At 38.7% G+C, this 19,737-nt stretch overlaps 1 protein-coding gene across 1 annotated transcript in view; it reads left to right on the top strand.

Moving 5' to 3' along the window:
* The window catches only part of LOC126458227 (uridine 5'-monophosphate synthase), an 83,226-nt gene extending 63,495 nt beyond the window's left edge, over positions 1-19,731 (top strand). Inside the window, 3 exon segments of the mRNA XM_050095125.1 lie at positions 3,468-3,682; positions 18,685-18,888; positions 18,891-19,731. Of these exon segments, the coding sequence (XP_049951082.1) occupies positions 3,468-3,682; positions 18,685-18,888; positions 18,891-18,997 (526 nt within the window). The 3' untranslated portion in view covers positions 18,998-19,731.
* Positions 19,732-19,737: the final 6 nt, after the last annotated feature.

Genomic DNA, 19,737 nt, shown 5'->3' with positions numbered 1-19,737 from the left:
TTGATAACCTGCCATTGTAGCAGCAGTAACCGATCTGACATGTGCCAGAAACTTGTCGTCTTGTATAGGCATACTGATCACAGTGCCGTATTCTGTCTGTTTGCATATCTCTATATTTGAATATGCATGCCTATACCAGGTTCTTTGGCACTTCAGTGTAGGTTCATCAGTTGGAACATTTGGAAATAAACTAGCAACATCAAGCAATAGTGGGATTTGCATATCTTTAATATGAATAAAAAAACTGGAAACAGAAAGATGCGAACAAACAAACCTTGTCATAGTCAGTCAGTGTCTTTATCAACTATACTGCAGTAAACTTCCATATGTACGTTTCTGTATCTTGTGGTTCACCTGAAGGCATGAATTGCCAATTCATCGTTAATTGATATTTTATCACAAATTATACCAAGAACAACCATATTTTGCGGACTTTAAGATGCACTTTTTTCTACAAAAAATTGCGTCCAAAATTCAGATGAGTCTTATACTCAAAATTAATAGAAAAATTTCCAGTGTTTGGTTTAAAATTCCCACTATTCTTAAAAATGGTCATATATTTGATGCTGCTGGAAACTTGTATCTGCCTGGCAACATTGGATTCGACTGGCAGCAGCAGTGCACCGAAGCGATGAACATGAGTTGAGTTGCGTGGATTCACAAGCTTGCTAACATTGTCTCCCTCCTGGCTTGCCATGACATACCCAGAACACAGTCTAGCCTACGATGTATGATTGCAGTCTATGGTGTCAGTGAACTTGAACTGAAAGTGATTTATATTATCTGTAACAGTGCAGTATTTTTATTTGTAGCTAGCTTCCTAATGGAAAAACGTAAAAGGTCGCAGGCTATAAATTGAAAGTAATAACATATGCAGAACAACATGAAAACACAGCAGCTGAATGGCATTTCGGCTCTCCATCAACAGAGAAAACCATTCAACATTGGTGAGCTAGAAAACAACTGAAAAAAAATTAAGAAGAATAAATGTGCAAATAGAGTACTAAATACAAAATGGCAAAACTAGATTATGACAAATTGAAATGGATTAAAGGACACTGTCCAAATGCCATTGGCACTAATACAAAAAATGATCAAATACCCACCCATGAGCTAGTGCTACAAAGGAACTTAGCAGGCTTTAAGGGTGGAGTTTGTTGGTGCTACAGGTTTGTGAAGTGTCATGGTCTTAGCCTGCGAACCAAAATCAAAATATCTCATAAAATGCCACAAGAGTGTGAAGAGAGAATATTATCTTTACATCACTTTATTATTCAACATCTAAAGAAAACCAGTATGGAACTAAGTCAAATGGCAAATATGGACGAAACTCCTCTGACGTTTGATCTACTGAGTAACAGAACTGTTGCCATGAAAGGTGCTAAAACTGTAATTGTAAAAACAATTGGACATTAAAAATGCATTAGACTGTTGGCCTTTCATATAGTTCTGACTGTACTAAACTTAATACATTGATCATTTTAAAGTGAAAAATCTTCTGAAATACCACCAGGTGTTATTGTTCACACCAGTACTTGACAAGGGTTGGATGGACAAGACTGGTATGAAATTATGGGTTAACTGAGTATGGGAGAGAAGAAAGGTGATTCACTGAAGAAGAGTTCTCTTTTTATGCTAGACCAGTTAAGACAAGGAAATACAGACCTTGCTTTTATTCTGAGAGGACTTACCTCACAATTGCAGCCTCTTGATAAGTAAACCATTTCTATGTCTACATCTACGTAGATACTCCTCAAGGCAGCATATGGTGCATGGCAGAGGGTACCTTGTTGCTTCCTGTCCTGTTCCACTCTCAAATACAGCAAAGGAAAAACAATTGTCTGTATGCCTCCATATGAGCCCTAATTTCTCATAGCTTATCTTCATGGTCCTTACACACTATATACGGGGGACTGATGACCTTCGCTGTTTAGTCCCCCTTACACATCCCAACAACCACCACCACTATATACGTTTGCAGCAGTAGAATCTTTCCGCAGTTGGCTTCAAATGCTGGTTCTCTATATTTTTCCAATAATGTATCATCGCCTTCCCTCCATTTGAGTTCCCAAAATATCTCCATAACGCTTAAGCATAGTTTGAACCTACTGGTAACAAATCTAGCAGCATGCCTGTGAATTGCTTCAATGCCTTTCTTCAATCCGACCTGATATGGATCCCAAACACTCGAGCAGTACTCAAGAATAGGTTGCACCAGTATCCTACATGCATTCTCCTCCATAGGTGAACCACTCTTTCCTAAAATTCTCCCAGTAAACCAAAGTCGACCATTTGCCTTCCCTGCCACAGTTCTCAAAAAAGTAGAAGAAAACAACAAATCGTACCAGTAATTACACTTTTTTGAGAGGTCTTCAATATGTTGATGCTTTAAAAAGCATGTATTCATAGGACATAGTTATAATATAAAACCCACCAATTATGGACTTAGAGTGATTAGGACGAAATCTAATATGGCGTCTTCAAAGTTAGGATTGTGACATAGACATGACATGGGATGGGTAGGCTGGAGGGACTGGACTGAGCCTTCAGGAGACCCAAAACAGCTGCACTCTATAGCAGCCACACTTCCAAATCTCTGTTACAAAGAACTAGCTGATATTCATGGTGCAACCTCAAGACAACTCCTATCCATTTGATAAACGTCACTCTATATCAGCAGTTCCAAAAATGTTAAATATCATGTAAATTCATGTGGGAAATATTCAAAATCCTGATAAATTAAATTCTGCAGTTCATTATAGAGATATGTATTTTAATATACATGTTGGCACAGTTGTGCTTCAAAGCCTTCAATTACGAACCACACGTGCTTCGCGTTATTAATGTTTGTTGTCCTGTGGTAGTTTACATTGCAGTTAACTAAAAACTTACTTTTATTACAGCCAGAAAGATCATTAAGAAGGAACTGTACAGTTATGTGAATACAAGAATACCAAGTTTCTTGGGTGAGACCCCCTGCATCGTTGGTTTACAACATTTCTTAAATGGCAAAGAACTGTTGATATCTATGTGCTGGCCTCAATTTACTTTCAGGAGGTACTGCAGATATACACAAAAATAAATAACAACTCTCATAGCTTTTGAAACCATACGTCACGTCATCAAAGGAGAAAAAGGAAAATAAGTGATGGGGGAGGAAGGTATTTAGAATCTCGCCTAAGAAGGGACTCACCTAGTGTCACAAAGGAGCAAGGTAAAGATAAAAGGAAATGTGTGCAAAAATAAGAAGTCAGAGATACTACAGGATACAGAAGATGTGAGTGCCTTTTTTACCATATAGCTGTTCAGGTGCCCCCACACAGCACTAGTTTCCCTGAACTCCAGAGATAGAAAATTATTCTCCAGCTTGTCCCCCCATTCTACCATCATTCTGGACTCAACCTATGCTAGTGTAACCAGCCCACTTCTTGGTAAAATAATATGCTTCTCTCTCTCTCAATTTTCAGAAAATTTGCTGACATAGGTCACATAAGTACCTTGCAGTATTCCACTGGAACTCATCACATAGTATCCTGGGCTGATGCAGTGACAGCCCATGCACTACCGGGTGATGGAATACTAAATGGTCTCAAATCTCAGATTGGTGGACGCAAAAGGGGATGTTTTGTAGTTGTGGAAATGAGTTCTGAAGGAAATCTAGCTTCCCAGCAGTATATATCTGGTAAGTTATCAGCATGAACGTTTGTATTTAAATGTTTGAGACACAGTTCGTCTTAGTATCCCTATTCTTACCCTTATCATCCATATGCTGCTTGTGTAGCCTTCATTCAGAAAGACAAAACTGATAACAGCAATACAGAAGTGATTATTACATATTTCAAACACACAGTTAAAGCAGGAACCAAACAGTGAAATTATTTTTATTTGCTTTAGTCTACAGTCATACTTTCATTTTGTCAGATGATTACAAATTTTGTTACCAGGTACCATCATCATGCTATCCTATAATCAAAAATCTCACAGTTCACAGTTGAAATACTTGTTAGGAAACATTTATAAAATAATTTCCACATATAGCTAAGATACAGTACCGAGGTGGCAATTCTTCTGTCATCATCATCATCATCATCATCAAAATCATAATCATTATTTAACAATTTCAGTTTCGTGGGTACTGGTAATGAGACTCTTTCACTTCGTCCTGTCCAAATACACCTGTTCATGGGGAACATCATCCACTGTCCATCCTCTGGTCATTAGATCAGCCTTTATAAAGTCCATCCATCAGGTTTGAGGTCTTCCTTGAGGTCTTTTCGCATCCACCTGTCTTCCCAAATTTATTTTGACTGATCTAGTTGGCTCCATTCTCATCACATGCCCGTACCATTGAAGTCTGGATCTACATCTACATCCATACTCCGCAAGCCACTTGACAGTGTGTGGCGGAGGGTACCTTGAGTACCTCTATCTGTTCTCCCTTCTATTCCAGTCCCATATTGTTCATGGAAAGAAGGATTGTCGGTATGCCTCTGTGTGGGCTCTAATCTCTCTGATTTTATCCTCATGGTCTCTTCGCGAGATATACGTAGGAGGGAGCAATATACTGCTTGACTCCTCGATGAAGGTATGTTCTCGAAACTTCAGCAAAAGCCCGTACCGAGCTAAAGAGTGTCTCTCCTGCAGAATCTTCCACTGGAGTTTATCTATAATCTCCGTAACGCTTTCGCAGTTACTAAATGATCCTGTAACGAAGCGCGCTGCTCTCCGTTGGATCTTCTCTCTCTCTCTTCTATCAACCCTCTCTGGTACGGATCCCACACTGCTGAGCAGTATTCAAGCAGTGGGCGAACAAGCGCACTGTAACTTGCTTCCTTTGTTTTCAGATTGTATTTCCTTAGGATTTTTCCAATGAATCTCAGTCTGGCATCTGCTTTACCGACAATCAACTTTATATGATCATTCCATTTTAAATCACTCCTAATGCGTACTCCCAGATGATTTATGGAATTAACTGCTTCCAATTGCTGACCTGCTATATTGTAGCTAAATGATAAGGGATCTTTCTTTCTATGTATTCGCAGCACATTACACTTGTCTACATTGAGATTCAATTGCCATTCCCTGCACCAAGCGTCAATTCGCTGCAGATCCTCCTGTATTTCAGTACAATTTTCCAGTGTTACAACCTCTCGATATACCACAGCATCATCCGCAAAAAGCCTCGGTGAACTTCCGATGTCATCCACACGGTCATTTATGTATATTGTGAATAGCAACGGTCCTACGACACTCCCCTGCAGCACACCTGAAGTCACTCTTACTTCGGAAGTCTTTTTCGAAACCCATGCTGATTTCTACAGAGTAGATTTCTAGTCTCCAGAAAAGTCATTATACTCGAACATAATATGTGTTCCAAAATTCTACAACTGATTGATGTTAGAGATATAGGTCTATAGTTCAGCACATCTGTTCGACGTCCCTTCTTGAAAACGGGGATGACCTGTGCCCTTTTACAATCCTTTGGAATGCTATGCTCTTCTAGAGACCTACGGTACACTGCTGCAAGAAGGGGGGCAAGTTCCTTCGTGTACTCTTTGTAAAATCAAACTGGTACCCCATCAGGTCCAGCGGCCTTTCTTTCTTAGGATTTTCTGCCAAGTCAGTACATAGAACTTTACTTTCAAATTCATTGAACGCTTCTTGCATAGCCCTCCTCACACTACATTTCGCTTCGCGTAATTTTTGTTTGTCTCCAAGGCTTTGGCTATATTTCTGTTTGTGTGAAGTTCCCTTTGCTTCCGCAGCAGTTTTCTAACTCGGTTGTTGTACCACGGTGGCTCTTTTCCATCTCTTACGATCTTGCTTGGCACATACTCATCTAACGCATATTGTATGATGGTTTTGAACCTTGTCCACTGATCCTCAACACTATCTGTACTTGAGACAAAACTTTTGTGTTGAGCTGTCAGGTACTCTGAAATCTGCTTTTTGTCACTTTTGCTAAACAGAAAAATCTTCCTACCTTTTTTTTAATATTTCTATTTACGGCTGAAGTCATCGATGCAGTAACCGCTTTATGATCGCTGATTCCCTGTTCTATTTCAAATAGTTCGGGTCTGTTTATCACCAGAAGGTCTAATATGTTATCGCCATGAGTCGGTTCTCTGTTTAACTGCTCAAGGTAGTTTTCAGATAAAGCACTTAAAAAAATTTCACTGGATTCTTTGTCCCTTGCCGCGTCTTAGGAGGCGTCTTGTCGGGCCTAGGGAGGGAATTCTCTAACCTAAAAAACCCACATGTGCACTCCACACGTACTTCGCTACCCTTGTAGCCGCTTCCTACGTGTAGTGCATGCCTGACCTATTCAGGGGGACCCCCACATTTCTCCACCCTATAGCGGAGGTAGAGAAATTTGCACCCCCAGATCTCAGCAGAATCGTCTGAGCCTCTGGTTCAAGCGTTCCAGGGCCGCGATTGGTTCTGGGAACAATACTACAAATAATTAGCTCAGATTCCACCCCGCGAGCGAGGCTTTCCACCTTCACCAACTCCGCCAACCACCTGTATGAACTGAGGATGACCTCTGAAGCCAGACGGCAGGAGTCATTGGTGCTGACAAGAGCAACAGTTTCCAGTGGGGTGCAAGCAGACAGAGTGAACACTGGCCTTCTTCCCCGACCTTTCCGCTATTTCCCTATGGGGCTCCATCACCCGCCTAACGTTGGAGCTCCCAATCACTAATAAACCCCTCCCCCTATGTGCCTGCTCGGACCTGCCAATTCGATCTAATGGGGATGTCTTTATTCCATCTTCTTTCCTCTTCTCCTCATTCCTTAACCTGTCCATCTTGGTCTTCTGGATGGTGGATCTAAGAAATTTCTTCTCTGATGCTTGCAGCCTTGATGATGATCTTTCTGTGAGGTTACATGTTTTGATATCATAGGTAAATACTGATATGAAATAACCATTAAACATCATCAGTTTGGCTGGTTTTGGAATAAAGTCATCCCATAAAAGCTATATTACTTGTTGGTAGAATTCAGATCCTTTTTGCGCTCTGGTGGTGATTTCATTTCTGTCCAAATTATCACTGGAGATTACATTTCCAAGGTAAGGAAAACTGTCCACACACACTAGTTGGTGTGGTCTCCTAGTTTTACACGTGCTGGTTGTCCATCTCTGTTGACTGCTATCACCGTCTTGGTCTTACTGATATTGAGGCTATATTCCTGGAACTGAGATTTCCATTCATCCAGTCTGATCTGTACTTCCTCTTCAGTTTCATCCCATGTCATCAATAAAGGCAAGTGCATTCAGTTCATGTGACCTCTCATTGACATTCTTCATTATAGTATCCATAACAGTGATGAATGGTAGTGGGGTCATTGCACTTCCTTGCTGAACTCCACTCCTGGTCTCAAACCACGATGATTATCCTTCCCCAATTTGTACACAGCTAGTACAGTCTTTGTACATCATCTGAATTTTTCTTATTAGTCCTTTAGGCACATTCTTTTTCCTCAGGCATTTCCAGATCTTATTTCTTATAACACTATCATAGGCTTTTTCTATATCCAGGAATGCAATGACCAGATTCTTACCTTTCTCCCAATACTTTTCCATCAAAATGCGGGTGCTAAAAATTAATCTATTGTTGATCTGCTACTTCTGAAGCCATCTTGTTCCTCCTCCAGTTGTGGTTCTATGATAGTTCTCAGGCTCTTTTCCATGATCTTCTCAAGTATTTTCAGCCCTTGAGACAATAGGGTTATTCCACTATAGTCTTCTGTAAAACCTGTAATTCTGAGGGAATTACATTATACTTGGAAAAATTGGGGAAATTTCAGGAATTTTTCAAATCTCATGGAATTCTGTATTTTTAACCTAACATTAGAATTTAATTTTATATGGGTTTATAAGTCACAAATTGTAGAATATGTAATATTTCAAAGTGTGTTTGTTATTTGAATATTATTCCGTATAAATTATTGATGTTTAAAACATGCCATTAAACTACAGCTGAGAGGAAAGAAGTCATTTCTGTGAGATGCTCAACGCCCCCTCCCCACTCCTCATCGTTAATTTCTCAGCAGTTTAAGACGTAATCTTGTTTCAGCGTTTAATTAGCACCCTTAGTTCAAAGTGAGCCTAAAATACAGGCAGTCCCTTTCCTTACTCTACAGTCCCCCGCCCCCCCCCCCCCGCCCCCCCTCCCATTCTCATTCCCCTCTCCTGTGCATTTCATAACTTATATAATATCTTTTATGATGTGCAAATGTATGTTATTTAGTGTGACATACCCCATTATTAACTACGTTTTGAGTCATTGATGCACGGATTGAATTTAAGATGATACACCCCTGGCTAAAGTAGCATAATGGTAGAAATTTTAAAAACACTCAACTTACTGTTTTAAGCTGCAAAGGCACAAGCAGACTATGAATGTAGAGTGAGTTACTGATTGTCAAGTGTTATAAACAGAATTCGGACATAAACATTGAATTTGCATGACATAAGAGGATTACATTTACCCCACGAAATGATAATACGGATCACTGGTTCGATATTTCTGGGCTTCCCATAAAACACTATAAGACTCATTGATGTAGCCTCTTAAAACTGCATGTAGCATACAAAAAATGTCTTTCATTATCATGGTTTATTTGTGCTGTGTGATGCCACCCATGAGGTTCATCAAATACATGGGCACATCTGGGATAAACATGAAACTGGAATTACTGCCATAGATGGTCAGCTGACAGTTGCAGAATATTGCATTGCCAAAGTGCACCACTATGCTGGCTAATCTTTTCAGTACAAATAATTTTAACTGATCAATAAGTTGTGCTATTGTCGTGAACAATATCGACCTGGTTTGTTCAATGATTTATAGAGGAATGCGCTGTGTGTAAATGGTTGATGAAAAAATTAGCAATTTAGATGCTTAGTTTTTTGCTCAGTGTTTTATTATAGTGGGGTTTGTTTTGTTCATTATGTGTCATTAATTTTTGCATTCCATGTTTCATGTGATGTCGTATTTTTTATACATACTTTACATTGTGCGTTTTAAAAGCTCTGTACGTAGGGGGCTTCTTTGTCCCTACTGGTGGCAGTTTACATTATGTAACACTTTGCATTAATATTTATTTGGGTAAGTGACTTTGAGATGTGAGTGCTGGGGTAATGGACTGCCTAATTTTAAGACTGCACTTCGTACTGTGTGTGTTCTTAAGGTCTTTTGCTTTTTCATGCCTCAATAAAATTTGCAAGCTGTTTGACTCAACCTTTTGATAGTTCTCTCTGCCATTATTGACAGGAGTTAAAAATCACTGATTGCATGCACTGGCGCGGTGTTCTGCTACGGCAATGTATATAGCATTCCAGAGAGGGCCAGAGTGATGCACACTCCGAAAGCAATTTGGGCTGCTCCCAGCAGGTCCGTCCTGCCGTGGGACCAAGTAATGTCAGATGATGTGAGAGGCCAGTGCCATGCTTAAAACTGCCCCTCCAGTGGCCCTACAATCATCAAGCCTCTCTCTCTGCTTTTGCTTAATGTCTAAAGCCCATCCCCCCCCCCCCCCCCCTGCCCTGCTAAGTGTGTACCCCTGGTCTCTGTTAAAATTGTTGCTGTTCGTTCTAATATCACCTATGTCTTTTGTACCAGAATCCAAATATATTGATGTTTGATCAAAAACTCTTGTTTTTTCAAATTGTGTTTTATGCCCATTTTCTGGACAATTTTCAGCCATGGCTGATTTCTCCAGTTCCTGTTTTTTAATATGTGGTGAGTGCTCTGCACAACACTCAGCAAAATTGCAAATAGTTAAATCAGTGTAAATGCTACCACATTCACAGCAGACACCATACACGCCAGGAGCTCGAAGACCTATATAAACATGGAGTAACATCTCTCTTATCTTGGAGGCAGGCCAGGACACGGTCTCAGTACATGTTGATTCGGCATGCAAACTATCTTGCTAGTAGCTGCTGCATAGTATGAATGCAATGTATCTGGCTTGACCCCGTCCACCTGTTTGAGTTTCTTTCATTGGTGACTCCTGAAAGCTTCTGCAGTTGCTGTAGCCATTTTCTCTGAACATGCGCTTCAGATGCTGAAATGCAGACTCGAGATGGTCATTGTCAGAAATAATATTTGCCCTGTGTACTAACTTGTTTAAGACCTCTTTCTTATGTACAGGGTGGTGAAAACTGTTGGTGTTTAAGTACTGGTCAATGTGCATAGTCTTCCTGTATAATGAATGACCAAGCTAGCCTCCTCCTTACCGTTCAGCTAAAACATCAAAGAACGGAAGCTCCACATCCCTCGTCAACTTGACCACATGAACAGTGTCCATCCCAATATGTAATTTACTGTGAATTTCAGCATTTGAAGCTCATATTCAGAGAAACCAGTTACAGCAAGGGAGAAATTGCGAGAGACCCTCATGAGCTGGTGGAAGAGGCCAAGTTGGCTGCATTCTGTCCGTACTTGCAGGTACTAGCAAAATAGGTTCCATGATGAACAGATATAGACAGAGAGTGGTGTTTTGGCCTCCATTCAAGATAAAATATGTTATAACCACATTAAAGACAACTTAGGTGTTCAGTTCCTGGCATGTATGGTGTCCTTTGTGAATATGGTTGCATGTGCATAGAACAAACTATTGGCACTGATGTTGAGCATTGTGCAAAGGACTCGTGACATATTAAACATCGGGAACTGAAGAAGTCAGTTGTGGCCAAAAATCAACCAGAAAAAGAGTATAAAATACAGTTTGAAAAGGCAAGCACCATAATATCAGCATTGTGTTATAAAAGTAAAGGACAACATTTTTTTTTTTTTTAAAGGCAATAATTTTAACAGATACTGGGCTTTGGACATTGAGTGAAAGCAGAGACGGAGCCTTGATGGTTGTAGGGATGCAGGATGGACAGTTTCAAACGTGGTGCTGGCCTCTCATGTCATCTGGCATTATTGGTCCCATGGTGGGATGGAGCTGTTAGTTGCTTGTTAAGTGCAAAAATTAACACAAAATGTGGAGTTTATAAGATTACATGCAAGGAGTGGCAATCTTGCTATACTGGACAGATGTGGAGGTCAATCTGCACCAGGCTTAAAGAACATCATACAAGCTGGAGGTTGAAGAAGCCTGATTTCAACCTTTGCAGAACATTGCTTTAACAAAAACCACAAATACATAATAGAAGTATAAGTCTTACATACTGAAGAGAAGGGGTTAAACTAAGCCAGTTAGAGATTCTATAAATTAAAAACAGGTGTGTATATACCCACAATTCTTACTAAACGAGCAAACCCAATTCAGTTATTCGCCTCTTTTAGGTAATTTCGCATGATAGAAGTAAAACTGTGGACTTCGGTCCATCAGTAGATAAACAGTTCTCATCTGATGCGTAACTTTATTCCTAAGTATGTTTAGTCATGTTAGTGTAATTGCTGAATTGTGTAATTCCGTGCCTTATCATCATGTTTATCTCTGTGTTATGAGCTTTGGAATCAGTAAAGTATTTGAAAATGGGCTTAAAACTCAATCTAGGTCATGCAGTAAACATAATAAAATCTGTGAAACAAGGCAAGTTAATTTACAATGGTTCACCAAGCATCCCCAGTTGTTTCAATTAAAATGATATTGTCATACTTATTGCTCAAAGAAAACATTGAAGAAGAAGACATTCTACACCAACAGTTACATAATGGAAAAGCTGAACACATCTCATATTTTGGGCAGAAGATTCTTTATGACGTGTATCAATCATCACTTATTAAATGAATATGATTCATATTACATAATATGTTGGAGTGAAATTATCGGTCTGGGCCTAATCCAAAATATCAGTCGGCCTACAGGCTTCATTTAAAGTAATGCTATGTGTTACTTCCCAGTTGAAAACATGAATGAAACTTCCATCAGTGATGCATACATTGAAACTCCTGCAGTGTGTTAAATAACAGCTGCTTCTGTTGAAAGTGAAGTTGATTTATTAGTCTGGTCCCAGAAAAGAAAAATTAAGGAGTAAAATAAAATTGCTACGAGAAAGAACCAATATTTACAAAACAAACCAGCTTCATTGTCATCTGAAGCAAAGAGAAGTGGCTGTTTCACAGCTTGCACGTGTGAACAGTAAATTAACTTAAAAGCTCATGTGATAAGGTTTTAACTAAAGATTAATCAACCATTGTTCCACTGATTGATTGAATATTTGATTGTTTTATTGATCTGTTTCATCATCTTTGTAATAGTTACAAACTGATATTGGACAAATCAATTTTTGTGAGATGATGTGGTGAAGAATTTGTAGCACATCTTGACTAGGAGAAGGGATCGGTTGGTAGGACCTGTTCTGAGGCATCAAAGGATCACCAATTTAGTATTGGAGGAAAGTGTGGAGGGTAAAAATTATAGAGGGAGACCAAGAGATGAATATTGTAAGCAGATTCAGTAGGATGTAGGTTGCAGTAGTTATTTGGAGATGAAGAGGCTTGCACAGGATAGAGTAGCATGGAGAGCTGCATCAAATCAGTCTCTGGACTGAAGACAACAACAACAATGATGTGGTGAGACAACATGAATTAATGTGATGATTATGAATTCTATACCTGCTATAATAGAAGTAAGTTTATATACATAAAACTGTGAGAAAATGTATACATATACACATGTTCTTCTGAAGGACTTGACAGTTTTCTAGTTAAAAAAGCAAGAGGATTTTTACCACAACAGTTAATCTTTTTAATTAGAAATGTAGAGTAATGTTTACAGTTTTTGTGGCATCTTCATGAGTGTAGTTTATATAGCTTTTGCATTTGGCCAAAAGACACAAATTTAAAGATTAGAAAATATTTACAGTTTATATGACATACACCTACACTGATTATGTTAATGACTAAAGTATTCTACAGGAGCTCGTCCAGATTTCAGAAGCAGCTAGCTTCACTAGCTTCTATACAGTTTAAGATTGTATATATTCATCGACACTGTAATGCAATTTAATTAAAAGATACAGTTTTAGAGCCATTTTAAAATTCCTTTCTCTTAATATGTTGTGATAACCAGTTGTAAAGTTTTTTCCCTTCTAGTTGAGACCTGTCTTGTCTTAAGTTTTGTTTTTGCATATTCAGTATGCAGTTCCATTTTCCGTCGAGTGCCATAGTTCAAAGTAATAGCAGAAGATGGTACTGAAAGCATGAAACTTTTCATTTGTGTCTGCAGTGTTGTAAACTTCTTCCCACTTTTCCCTAGTTAGGAAATGGAATGGAAATGAAGTCCCATGCTTCTTGACAGAGAGTAAGAGAACAATGCGGGAGATCCGCGCCACCGTACTAGGCAAGGTCTTAATGGAAGTGGTTTGCCGTTGTCTTCCTCCGACTGTAATGGGGATGAATGATGATTATGAAGATGACACTACACTGTCATCGTGGTGCAGGTGAAGATCCCTGACTCCGCTTTGAATTGAACCTGGGACCCCGTGCTCGAGAAGCAAGAATGCTACCATGAGCGGTGGACAGTTAGTAAATACAGAAAGGAATTTATATTTTGTTCATTGTAGCTTTCATAAGAGTGTTTATTTAATTGGTTAGATTAGTTCTGTTTCATAAGAATGTCCATTTCGAGCCATAGTAGTAAGCAGCTATCGTTTCATGTTTATTCAGTTTCGGTATGGTTTCAAGCACAATGCTTGGCGTCATACAATTAAAAGGAGCCATCTTCAACTTTCCCTGCTGTATAGTCTCTATTTTACAGTTTGGTAGTATTTGTATTCTCATAATACAAAAAAAATGTTGTGTGCATGTTACTGCCCATCACTGAGCTTTCCAAGATGTGATCCCCCACTGCCCCCTCCCGTGGGATTTCATTTCCTAAAGTGCTTGGAAGTTCTGTGGAAAAAAAAAAAAAAACTTTATTATTCCAAGGAGTGATAAATTTTACATTGTAACTGTCACATAACATGAAAAAAGTGTATTTATAACCACGAAATCCAGGATATTTCCACCCTTTGTCCCTGTATACACCCTGTATAAGCAGAACACCATGCCAGCCCAGATAGTCAGTAATTTTTAACTCCTGATGATGATGGAGGGACAGCTATTGAGGGATCAAGTGTTTTATTCAACATGTAGACAGAGAAGATTTTATTGAACTTCGTATCGCATTTTAAATATGACTGCCATACAGAAAAACTATAAATGTTTCCAAATATTTTAGTGCCTTTGATTATGAAGTACCCTGATGATGCCACCAGATACCGAAACCCATTAGGCATTACACAAAATGAAAGTAAGACTGTACAAACAATTTTTTTCTGAGAAGTGAAAATGCAGCAGCTCCCCATTTCTTCATTTTAGGCCACAAATAGGGTAAGAACACCTCATAATGCTAGGATATTGATAAGTTCCCTTTCTCCATTTTAAATAATGTAAATGTCATGTGACTAGGGCCTCCAGTTGGGTAGACCGTTCGCTGGGTGCAAGTCTTTCGATTTGATGCCACTTTGGCGACTTGCACATTGACTTTTCCATTGTATAGAGCATAATCTATTGAGCTTATTGTAGATTCTTTCTCATACTGCTCTCTTTTTCCTCCCCGTCTTCCACGGAGGAGGAGGCTAGGATGTGGGGGATGTGAGACTTCAGAGCATTTTTATAGCCATTTATAACCTACGCTGTTCTGAGCTATTGTTTTTTAGAAAAAGATTAATTTGGTGTGATCTGTGAAACAGCTATTTAAATGGGTTTTGTTGAGCAGAAAACTCTGCAGCTAATTTGTTATTTTTTACCCTTTACTTTTCTTTTGTTGTGAACAACTGCTACATTTTTCTACAACTTATCATTGTTTAGTGACTTTAGTCAACTCTGAGTGACACATTATTTTACCTTTGTTTAGGTTGTAAATCATTTAGGCGACCACTCACTGACTAGTAAACGTTCAGGTTCTGTGGAAAGGTCTTGTACAAAAATTGGTTGGGGGGGGGGGGGGGGGGGGGTGTATGACTTACAGGGCAGAGTTGGCAACAGGTTTTGTAGAAGAATGAATGAGTATATAACACTAAGGAGCTAGTAGTGTATTGTCTGACAAATGGCAAGATGTACCTAAAGCAACTATGGTGGCTTTTTTAACTGAAAGTTGATGTACAGCCATTACAATCAGTTATTGTGAATAAATGAACGTTTGGTGATACCAGTTGGTAAAGGTATAAACCAATGAGAATGAATCTGTTCATTTTAATATTACTATGTACATAATTTATTATTTTTGTCAACTGATTATTGATAAATGATATTCAATAAATGACAAGTAGCTGTTGGAGATCAAATGCTAAGGATGGAAAGTTCATGGATTGACAGATATGTACAATGAGAGGTGCATCTCTTGGAATGCAAAAAAGACAAAACACTGCAGTTTAAATGGATTGTTTCTGTGCTAGTAAATGCTATGCTACAAACTATAACCTGGAAAAATTAGAAGTCTTGCAAAGAAGAATGTTTCTTGGACACCTATACAAAATGAGTGGAAATAGATTAATCAAACAGGTATTCAACTATTTCCTGTAGAAACTATCAAATGGATTGATGATGTTAGAAGACATTTAGAAAATACTGAATGTCAGAATCCCAAATGTTAGAAATAACCATGATTAAAAGCAAAGTGAAAATATGGAAGGGTTTCAAGCTGAAGGAAAATGAGACGTGGATGAACTTGAACAGAGCAACAAAGGAAGTAAGGCAGCAAATGTGTGGAATAGTACTGGAGACAGGCAATATCACACAAAGAAAATTATATTAAGTCATCAGTGTGTTTATAATAGCAATAAATTTATTGTCTTAATTTTTTTTTTTTTTTTGTGTGTGTGTGTGTGTGTGTGTGTGTGTGTGTGTGTGTGTATCTCGTGTACTTGCTACAAATATTTGTTACTTCTGCTTTTTCAGTTTGATCTCTCTCTCTCTCTCTCTCTCTCTCTCTCTCTCTCTCTCTAACACTATGCTTCAATCATTCTCGTGCAGCCACTTCAAATGGCCTCACTATAGGAATGTTGTTATTATGGATCATGGAAATACAGAATTTGTTGTTGTGGTCTTCAGTCCTGCGACTGGTTTGATGCAGCTCTCCATGCTACCCTATCCTGTGCAAGCTTCTTCATTTCCCAGTACTTACTGCAACCCACATCCTTCTGAATCTGCTTAGTGTATTCATCTCTTGGTCTCCCTCTATGATTTTTACCCTCCACGCTGCCCTCCAATCTAAATTTGTGATCTCTTGATGCCTCAGAACATGTCCTACTAACCGGTCCCTTCTTTTTGTCAAGTTGTGCCACATACTCCTCTTCTCCCCAATTCTATTCAATATTTCATCATTAGTTATGTGGTCTACCCATCTAATCTTCAGCATTCTTCTGTAGCACTACATTTCGAAAGCTTCTATTCTCTTCTTGTCCAAACTATTTACCGTCCATGTTTCACTTCCATACATGGCTACACTCCATACAAATACTTTCAGACACGACTTCCTGACACTTAAATCTATACTCGATGTTAAAAAATTTCTCTTCTTCAGAAACGCTTTCTTTGCCATTGCCAGTCTACATTTTATATCTTCTCTACTTCAACCATCATCAGTTATTTTGCGCCCCAAATAGCAAAACTCCTTTACTACTATAAGTGCCTCATTTCCTAATCTAATTCCCTCAGCATCACCCGACTTAATTTGACTACATTCCATTAACCTTGTTTTGCTTTTGTTGATGTTCATCTTATATCCTCCTTTCAAGACACTGTCCATTCCGTTCAACTGCTCTTCCAAGTCCTTTGCTGTCTCTGATAGAATTACAATGTCATCGGCGAACCTCAAAGTTTTTATTTCTTCTCCATGGATTTTAATACCTACTCCGAACTTTTCTTTTGTTTCCTTTACTGCTTGCTCAATATACAGATTGAATAACATTGGGGATAGGCTACAACCCTGTCTTACTCCCTTCCCAACCACTGCTTCCCTTTCATGTCCCTCGACTCTTATAACTGCCATCTGGTTTCTGTACAAATTGTAAATATCCTTTTGCTCCCTGTATTTTACCCCTGCCACCTTCAGAATTTGAAAGGGAGTATGCCACTCAACATTGTCAAAAGCTTTCTCTAAGTCTACAAATGCTAGAAACGTAGGTTTGCCTTTCGTTAATCTTTCTTCTAAGATAAGTCATAAGGTTAGTATTGCCTCATGTGTTCCAATATTTCTACGGAATCCAAACTGATCTTCCTCGAGGTCGGCTTCGACCAGTTTTTCCATTCATCTGTAAAGAATACGCGTTAGTATTTTGCAGCTGTGACATATAATTCGGTAATTTTCACATCTGTCAACACCTGCTTTCTTTGGGACTGGAATTATTATATTCTTCTTGAAGTCTGAGGGTATTTCGCCTGTCTCATACATCTTGCTCACCAGATGGTAGAGTTTTGTCAGGACTGGCTCTCCCAAGGCTGTCAGTAGTTCTAATGGAACGTGGTCTACTACCGGGGCCTTGTTTCGACTCAGGTCTTTCAGTGCTCTGTCAAACTCTTCACGCAGTATCATATCTCCCATTTCATCTTCATCTACATCATCTTCCATTTTCATAATATTGTCCTCAAGTACATCGCCCTTGTATAGACCCTCTATATACTCCTTCCACCTGGGTTTCCATCTGAGCTCTTGATATTCATACAAGTGGTTCTCTTTTCTCCAAAGGTCTCTTTAATTTTCCTATACGCAGTATCTATCTTACCCCTAGTGAGATAAGCCTCTACATTCTTGCGTTTGTCCTCTAGCCATCCCTGCTTAGCCATTTTGCACTACCTGTCGATCTCATTTTTGAGATGTTTGTATTCCTTTTTGCCTGCTTCATTTTCTGCAATTTTTATATTTTCTCCTTCCGTCAATTAAGTTCAATATTTCTTCTGTTACCCAAGGAGTTCTACTACCCCTCGTCTTTTTACCTACTTGATCCTCTGCTGCCTTCACTACTTCGTCCCTCAGAGCTACCCATTCTTCTTCTACTGTATTTCTTTCCCCCATTCCTGTCAATTGTTCCCTTATGCTCTCCCTGAAACTCTGTACAACCTCTGGTTCTTTCAGTTTATCCAGATCCCATCTCCTTAAATTCCCACCTTTTTGCAGTTTCTTCAGTTTTAATCTACAGGTCATAACCAATAGATTGTGGTCAGAGTCCACATCTGCCCCTGGAAATGTCTTACAATTTAAAACGTGGTTCCTAAATCTCTGTCTTACCATTATATAATCTATCTGATGCCTTTTAGTATCTCCAGGATTCTTCCATGTATACAACCTTCTTTCATGATTCTTGAACCAAGTGTTAGCTATGATTAAGTTGTGCTCTGTGCAAAACTCTACCTGGCAGCTTCCTCTTTCATTTCGTAGCCCCAATCCATATTCACCTACTATGTTTCCTTCTCTCCCTTTTCCTACTCTCGAATTCCAGTCACCCTTGACTATTAAATTTTCGTCTCCCTTCACTACCTGAATAATTTCTTTTATCTCATCATACATTTCTTCAATTTCATCATCATCTGCAGAGCATATACAGAGTAATAACACCATTAAATAATATGGTTGAGTTTTTTCATAATAAATGAAGCATTAAAGTGTATTTTGAAACAAGTAATCATAAAAAAATCATAAACGTGTCTTATTTTTTCTCATGTTTGATTTTGCATTTTAGATGCATTGGATATGTGTTTGAAACACGAAGATTTTGTATGTGGAATAGTTTGTCAGAGTCCCCGCCTGCTGCAGTCACCAGGCATCGTTCAGTTGTCACCTGGTGTCAGTCTAAGCCAAAGAAAAACAACAGACGGCCTTGGGCAGCAATATACAACACCAGAAGATATTGTATTGGTAAGAGGTGCAGATGTAGTCGTGGCTGGAGAGCTATATCAGCCAGTGATGACCCAGTGGCCTCTGCATCTGAAATACGTTCACGCCTGTGGAATGCATATGAACAGCGCATAAAAATAAGTGACCAAACTGAATAAATGAGATAATGGAACACTAAGTGTTATCAATCTCCAATGTTTTGTAAAAACCTTAAGTATTATTTGAAGTATATTGTATTCCCACCTCAGAATTAATTATATTCTGTTATTTTCAAATAGTTCACCCTCATTGGATTTAAGATTTTGTAATGATTAATAATTGAATAATTCACCCATTGGATCCATAGTCAATAATTTGAAAAGCAGCAGTTGTGCCATGAGATGAACCTTGCTCCTCTTATTTTTTAATCAGATCTGTTAAGAAAACACCTGTTAGGTCTCAAGTCTGTTTTATAGTTTTGTCTATGTATAAACATAAATACTGTGGTGATAAAAAATCTAAAATTTCTGTATATTAATGTTTTGTTTTGGAAAAAGGGTGATGCGTATATATTGCTGTTATTGTAGGTATAATTTCTTGAACAGTTAATAACCACTCTCAATGCTTTCGAATTAGATTTCTTCACCATTACCTTCACTTGGTCTTCCTCTCTTCCATTCCACTCTTCTCCCCTCTTTCATCAAATTCCTGTTAGGTCTATACCCTATAAATAGCTATAGCTAGATTGCTTTGTTCTGGCAGACCGACTTTCAAACATTGTTGGTAACATAGCACAGAATTCCTAACATTAAATTCTGAAAGGTAAGGTTGCTGTCAACTGTAGGTTTGAACACCACAGTATTTTCTTACTGAAGGTTGAAGTGATATCTCCATTTCTCTCATGTGTCATAATATGTGT

The sequence above is a fragment of the Schistocerca serialis genome, chromosome 2, assembly GCF_023864345.2.
Source record: "Schistocerca serialis cubense isolate TAMUIC-IGC-003099 chromosome 2, iqSchSeri2.2, whole genome shotgun sequence".
NCBI classification, from domain to species: domain Eukaryota; kingdom Metazoa; phylum Arthropoda; class Insecta; order Orthoptera; family Acrididae; genus Schistocerca; species Schistocerca serialis.
This window is presented reverse-complemented; position numbering and strand designations above follow the sequence as displayed.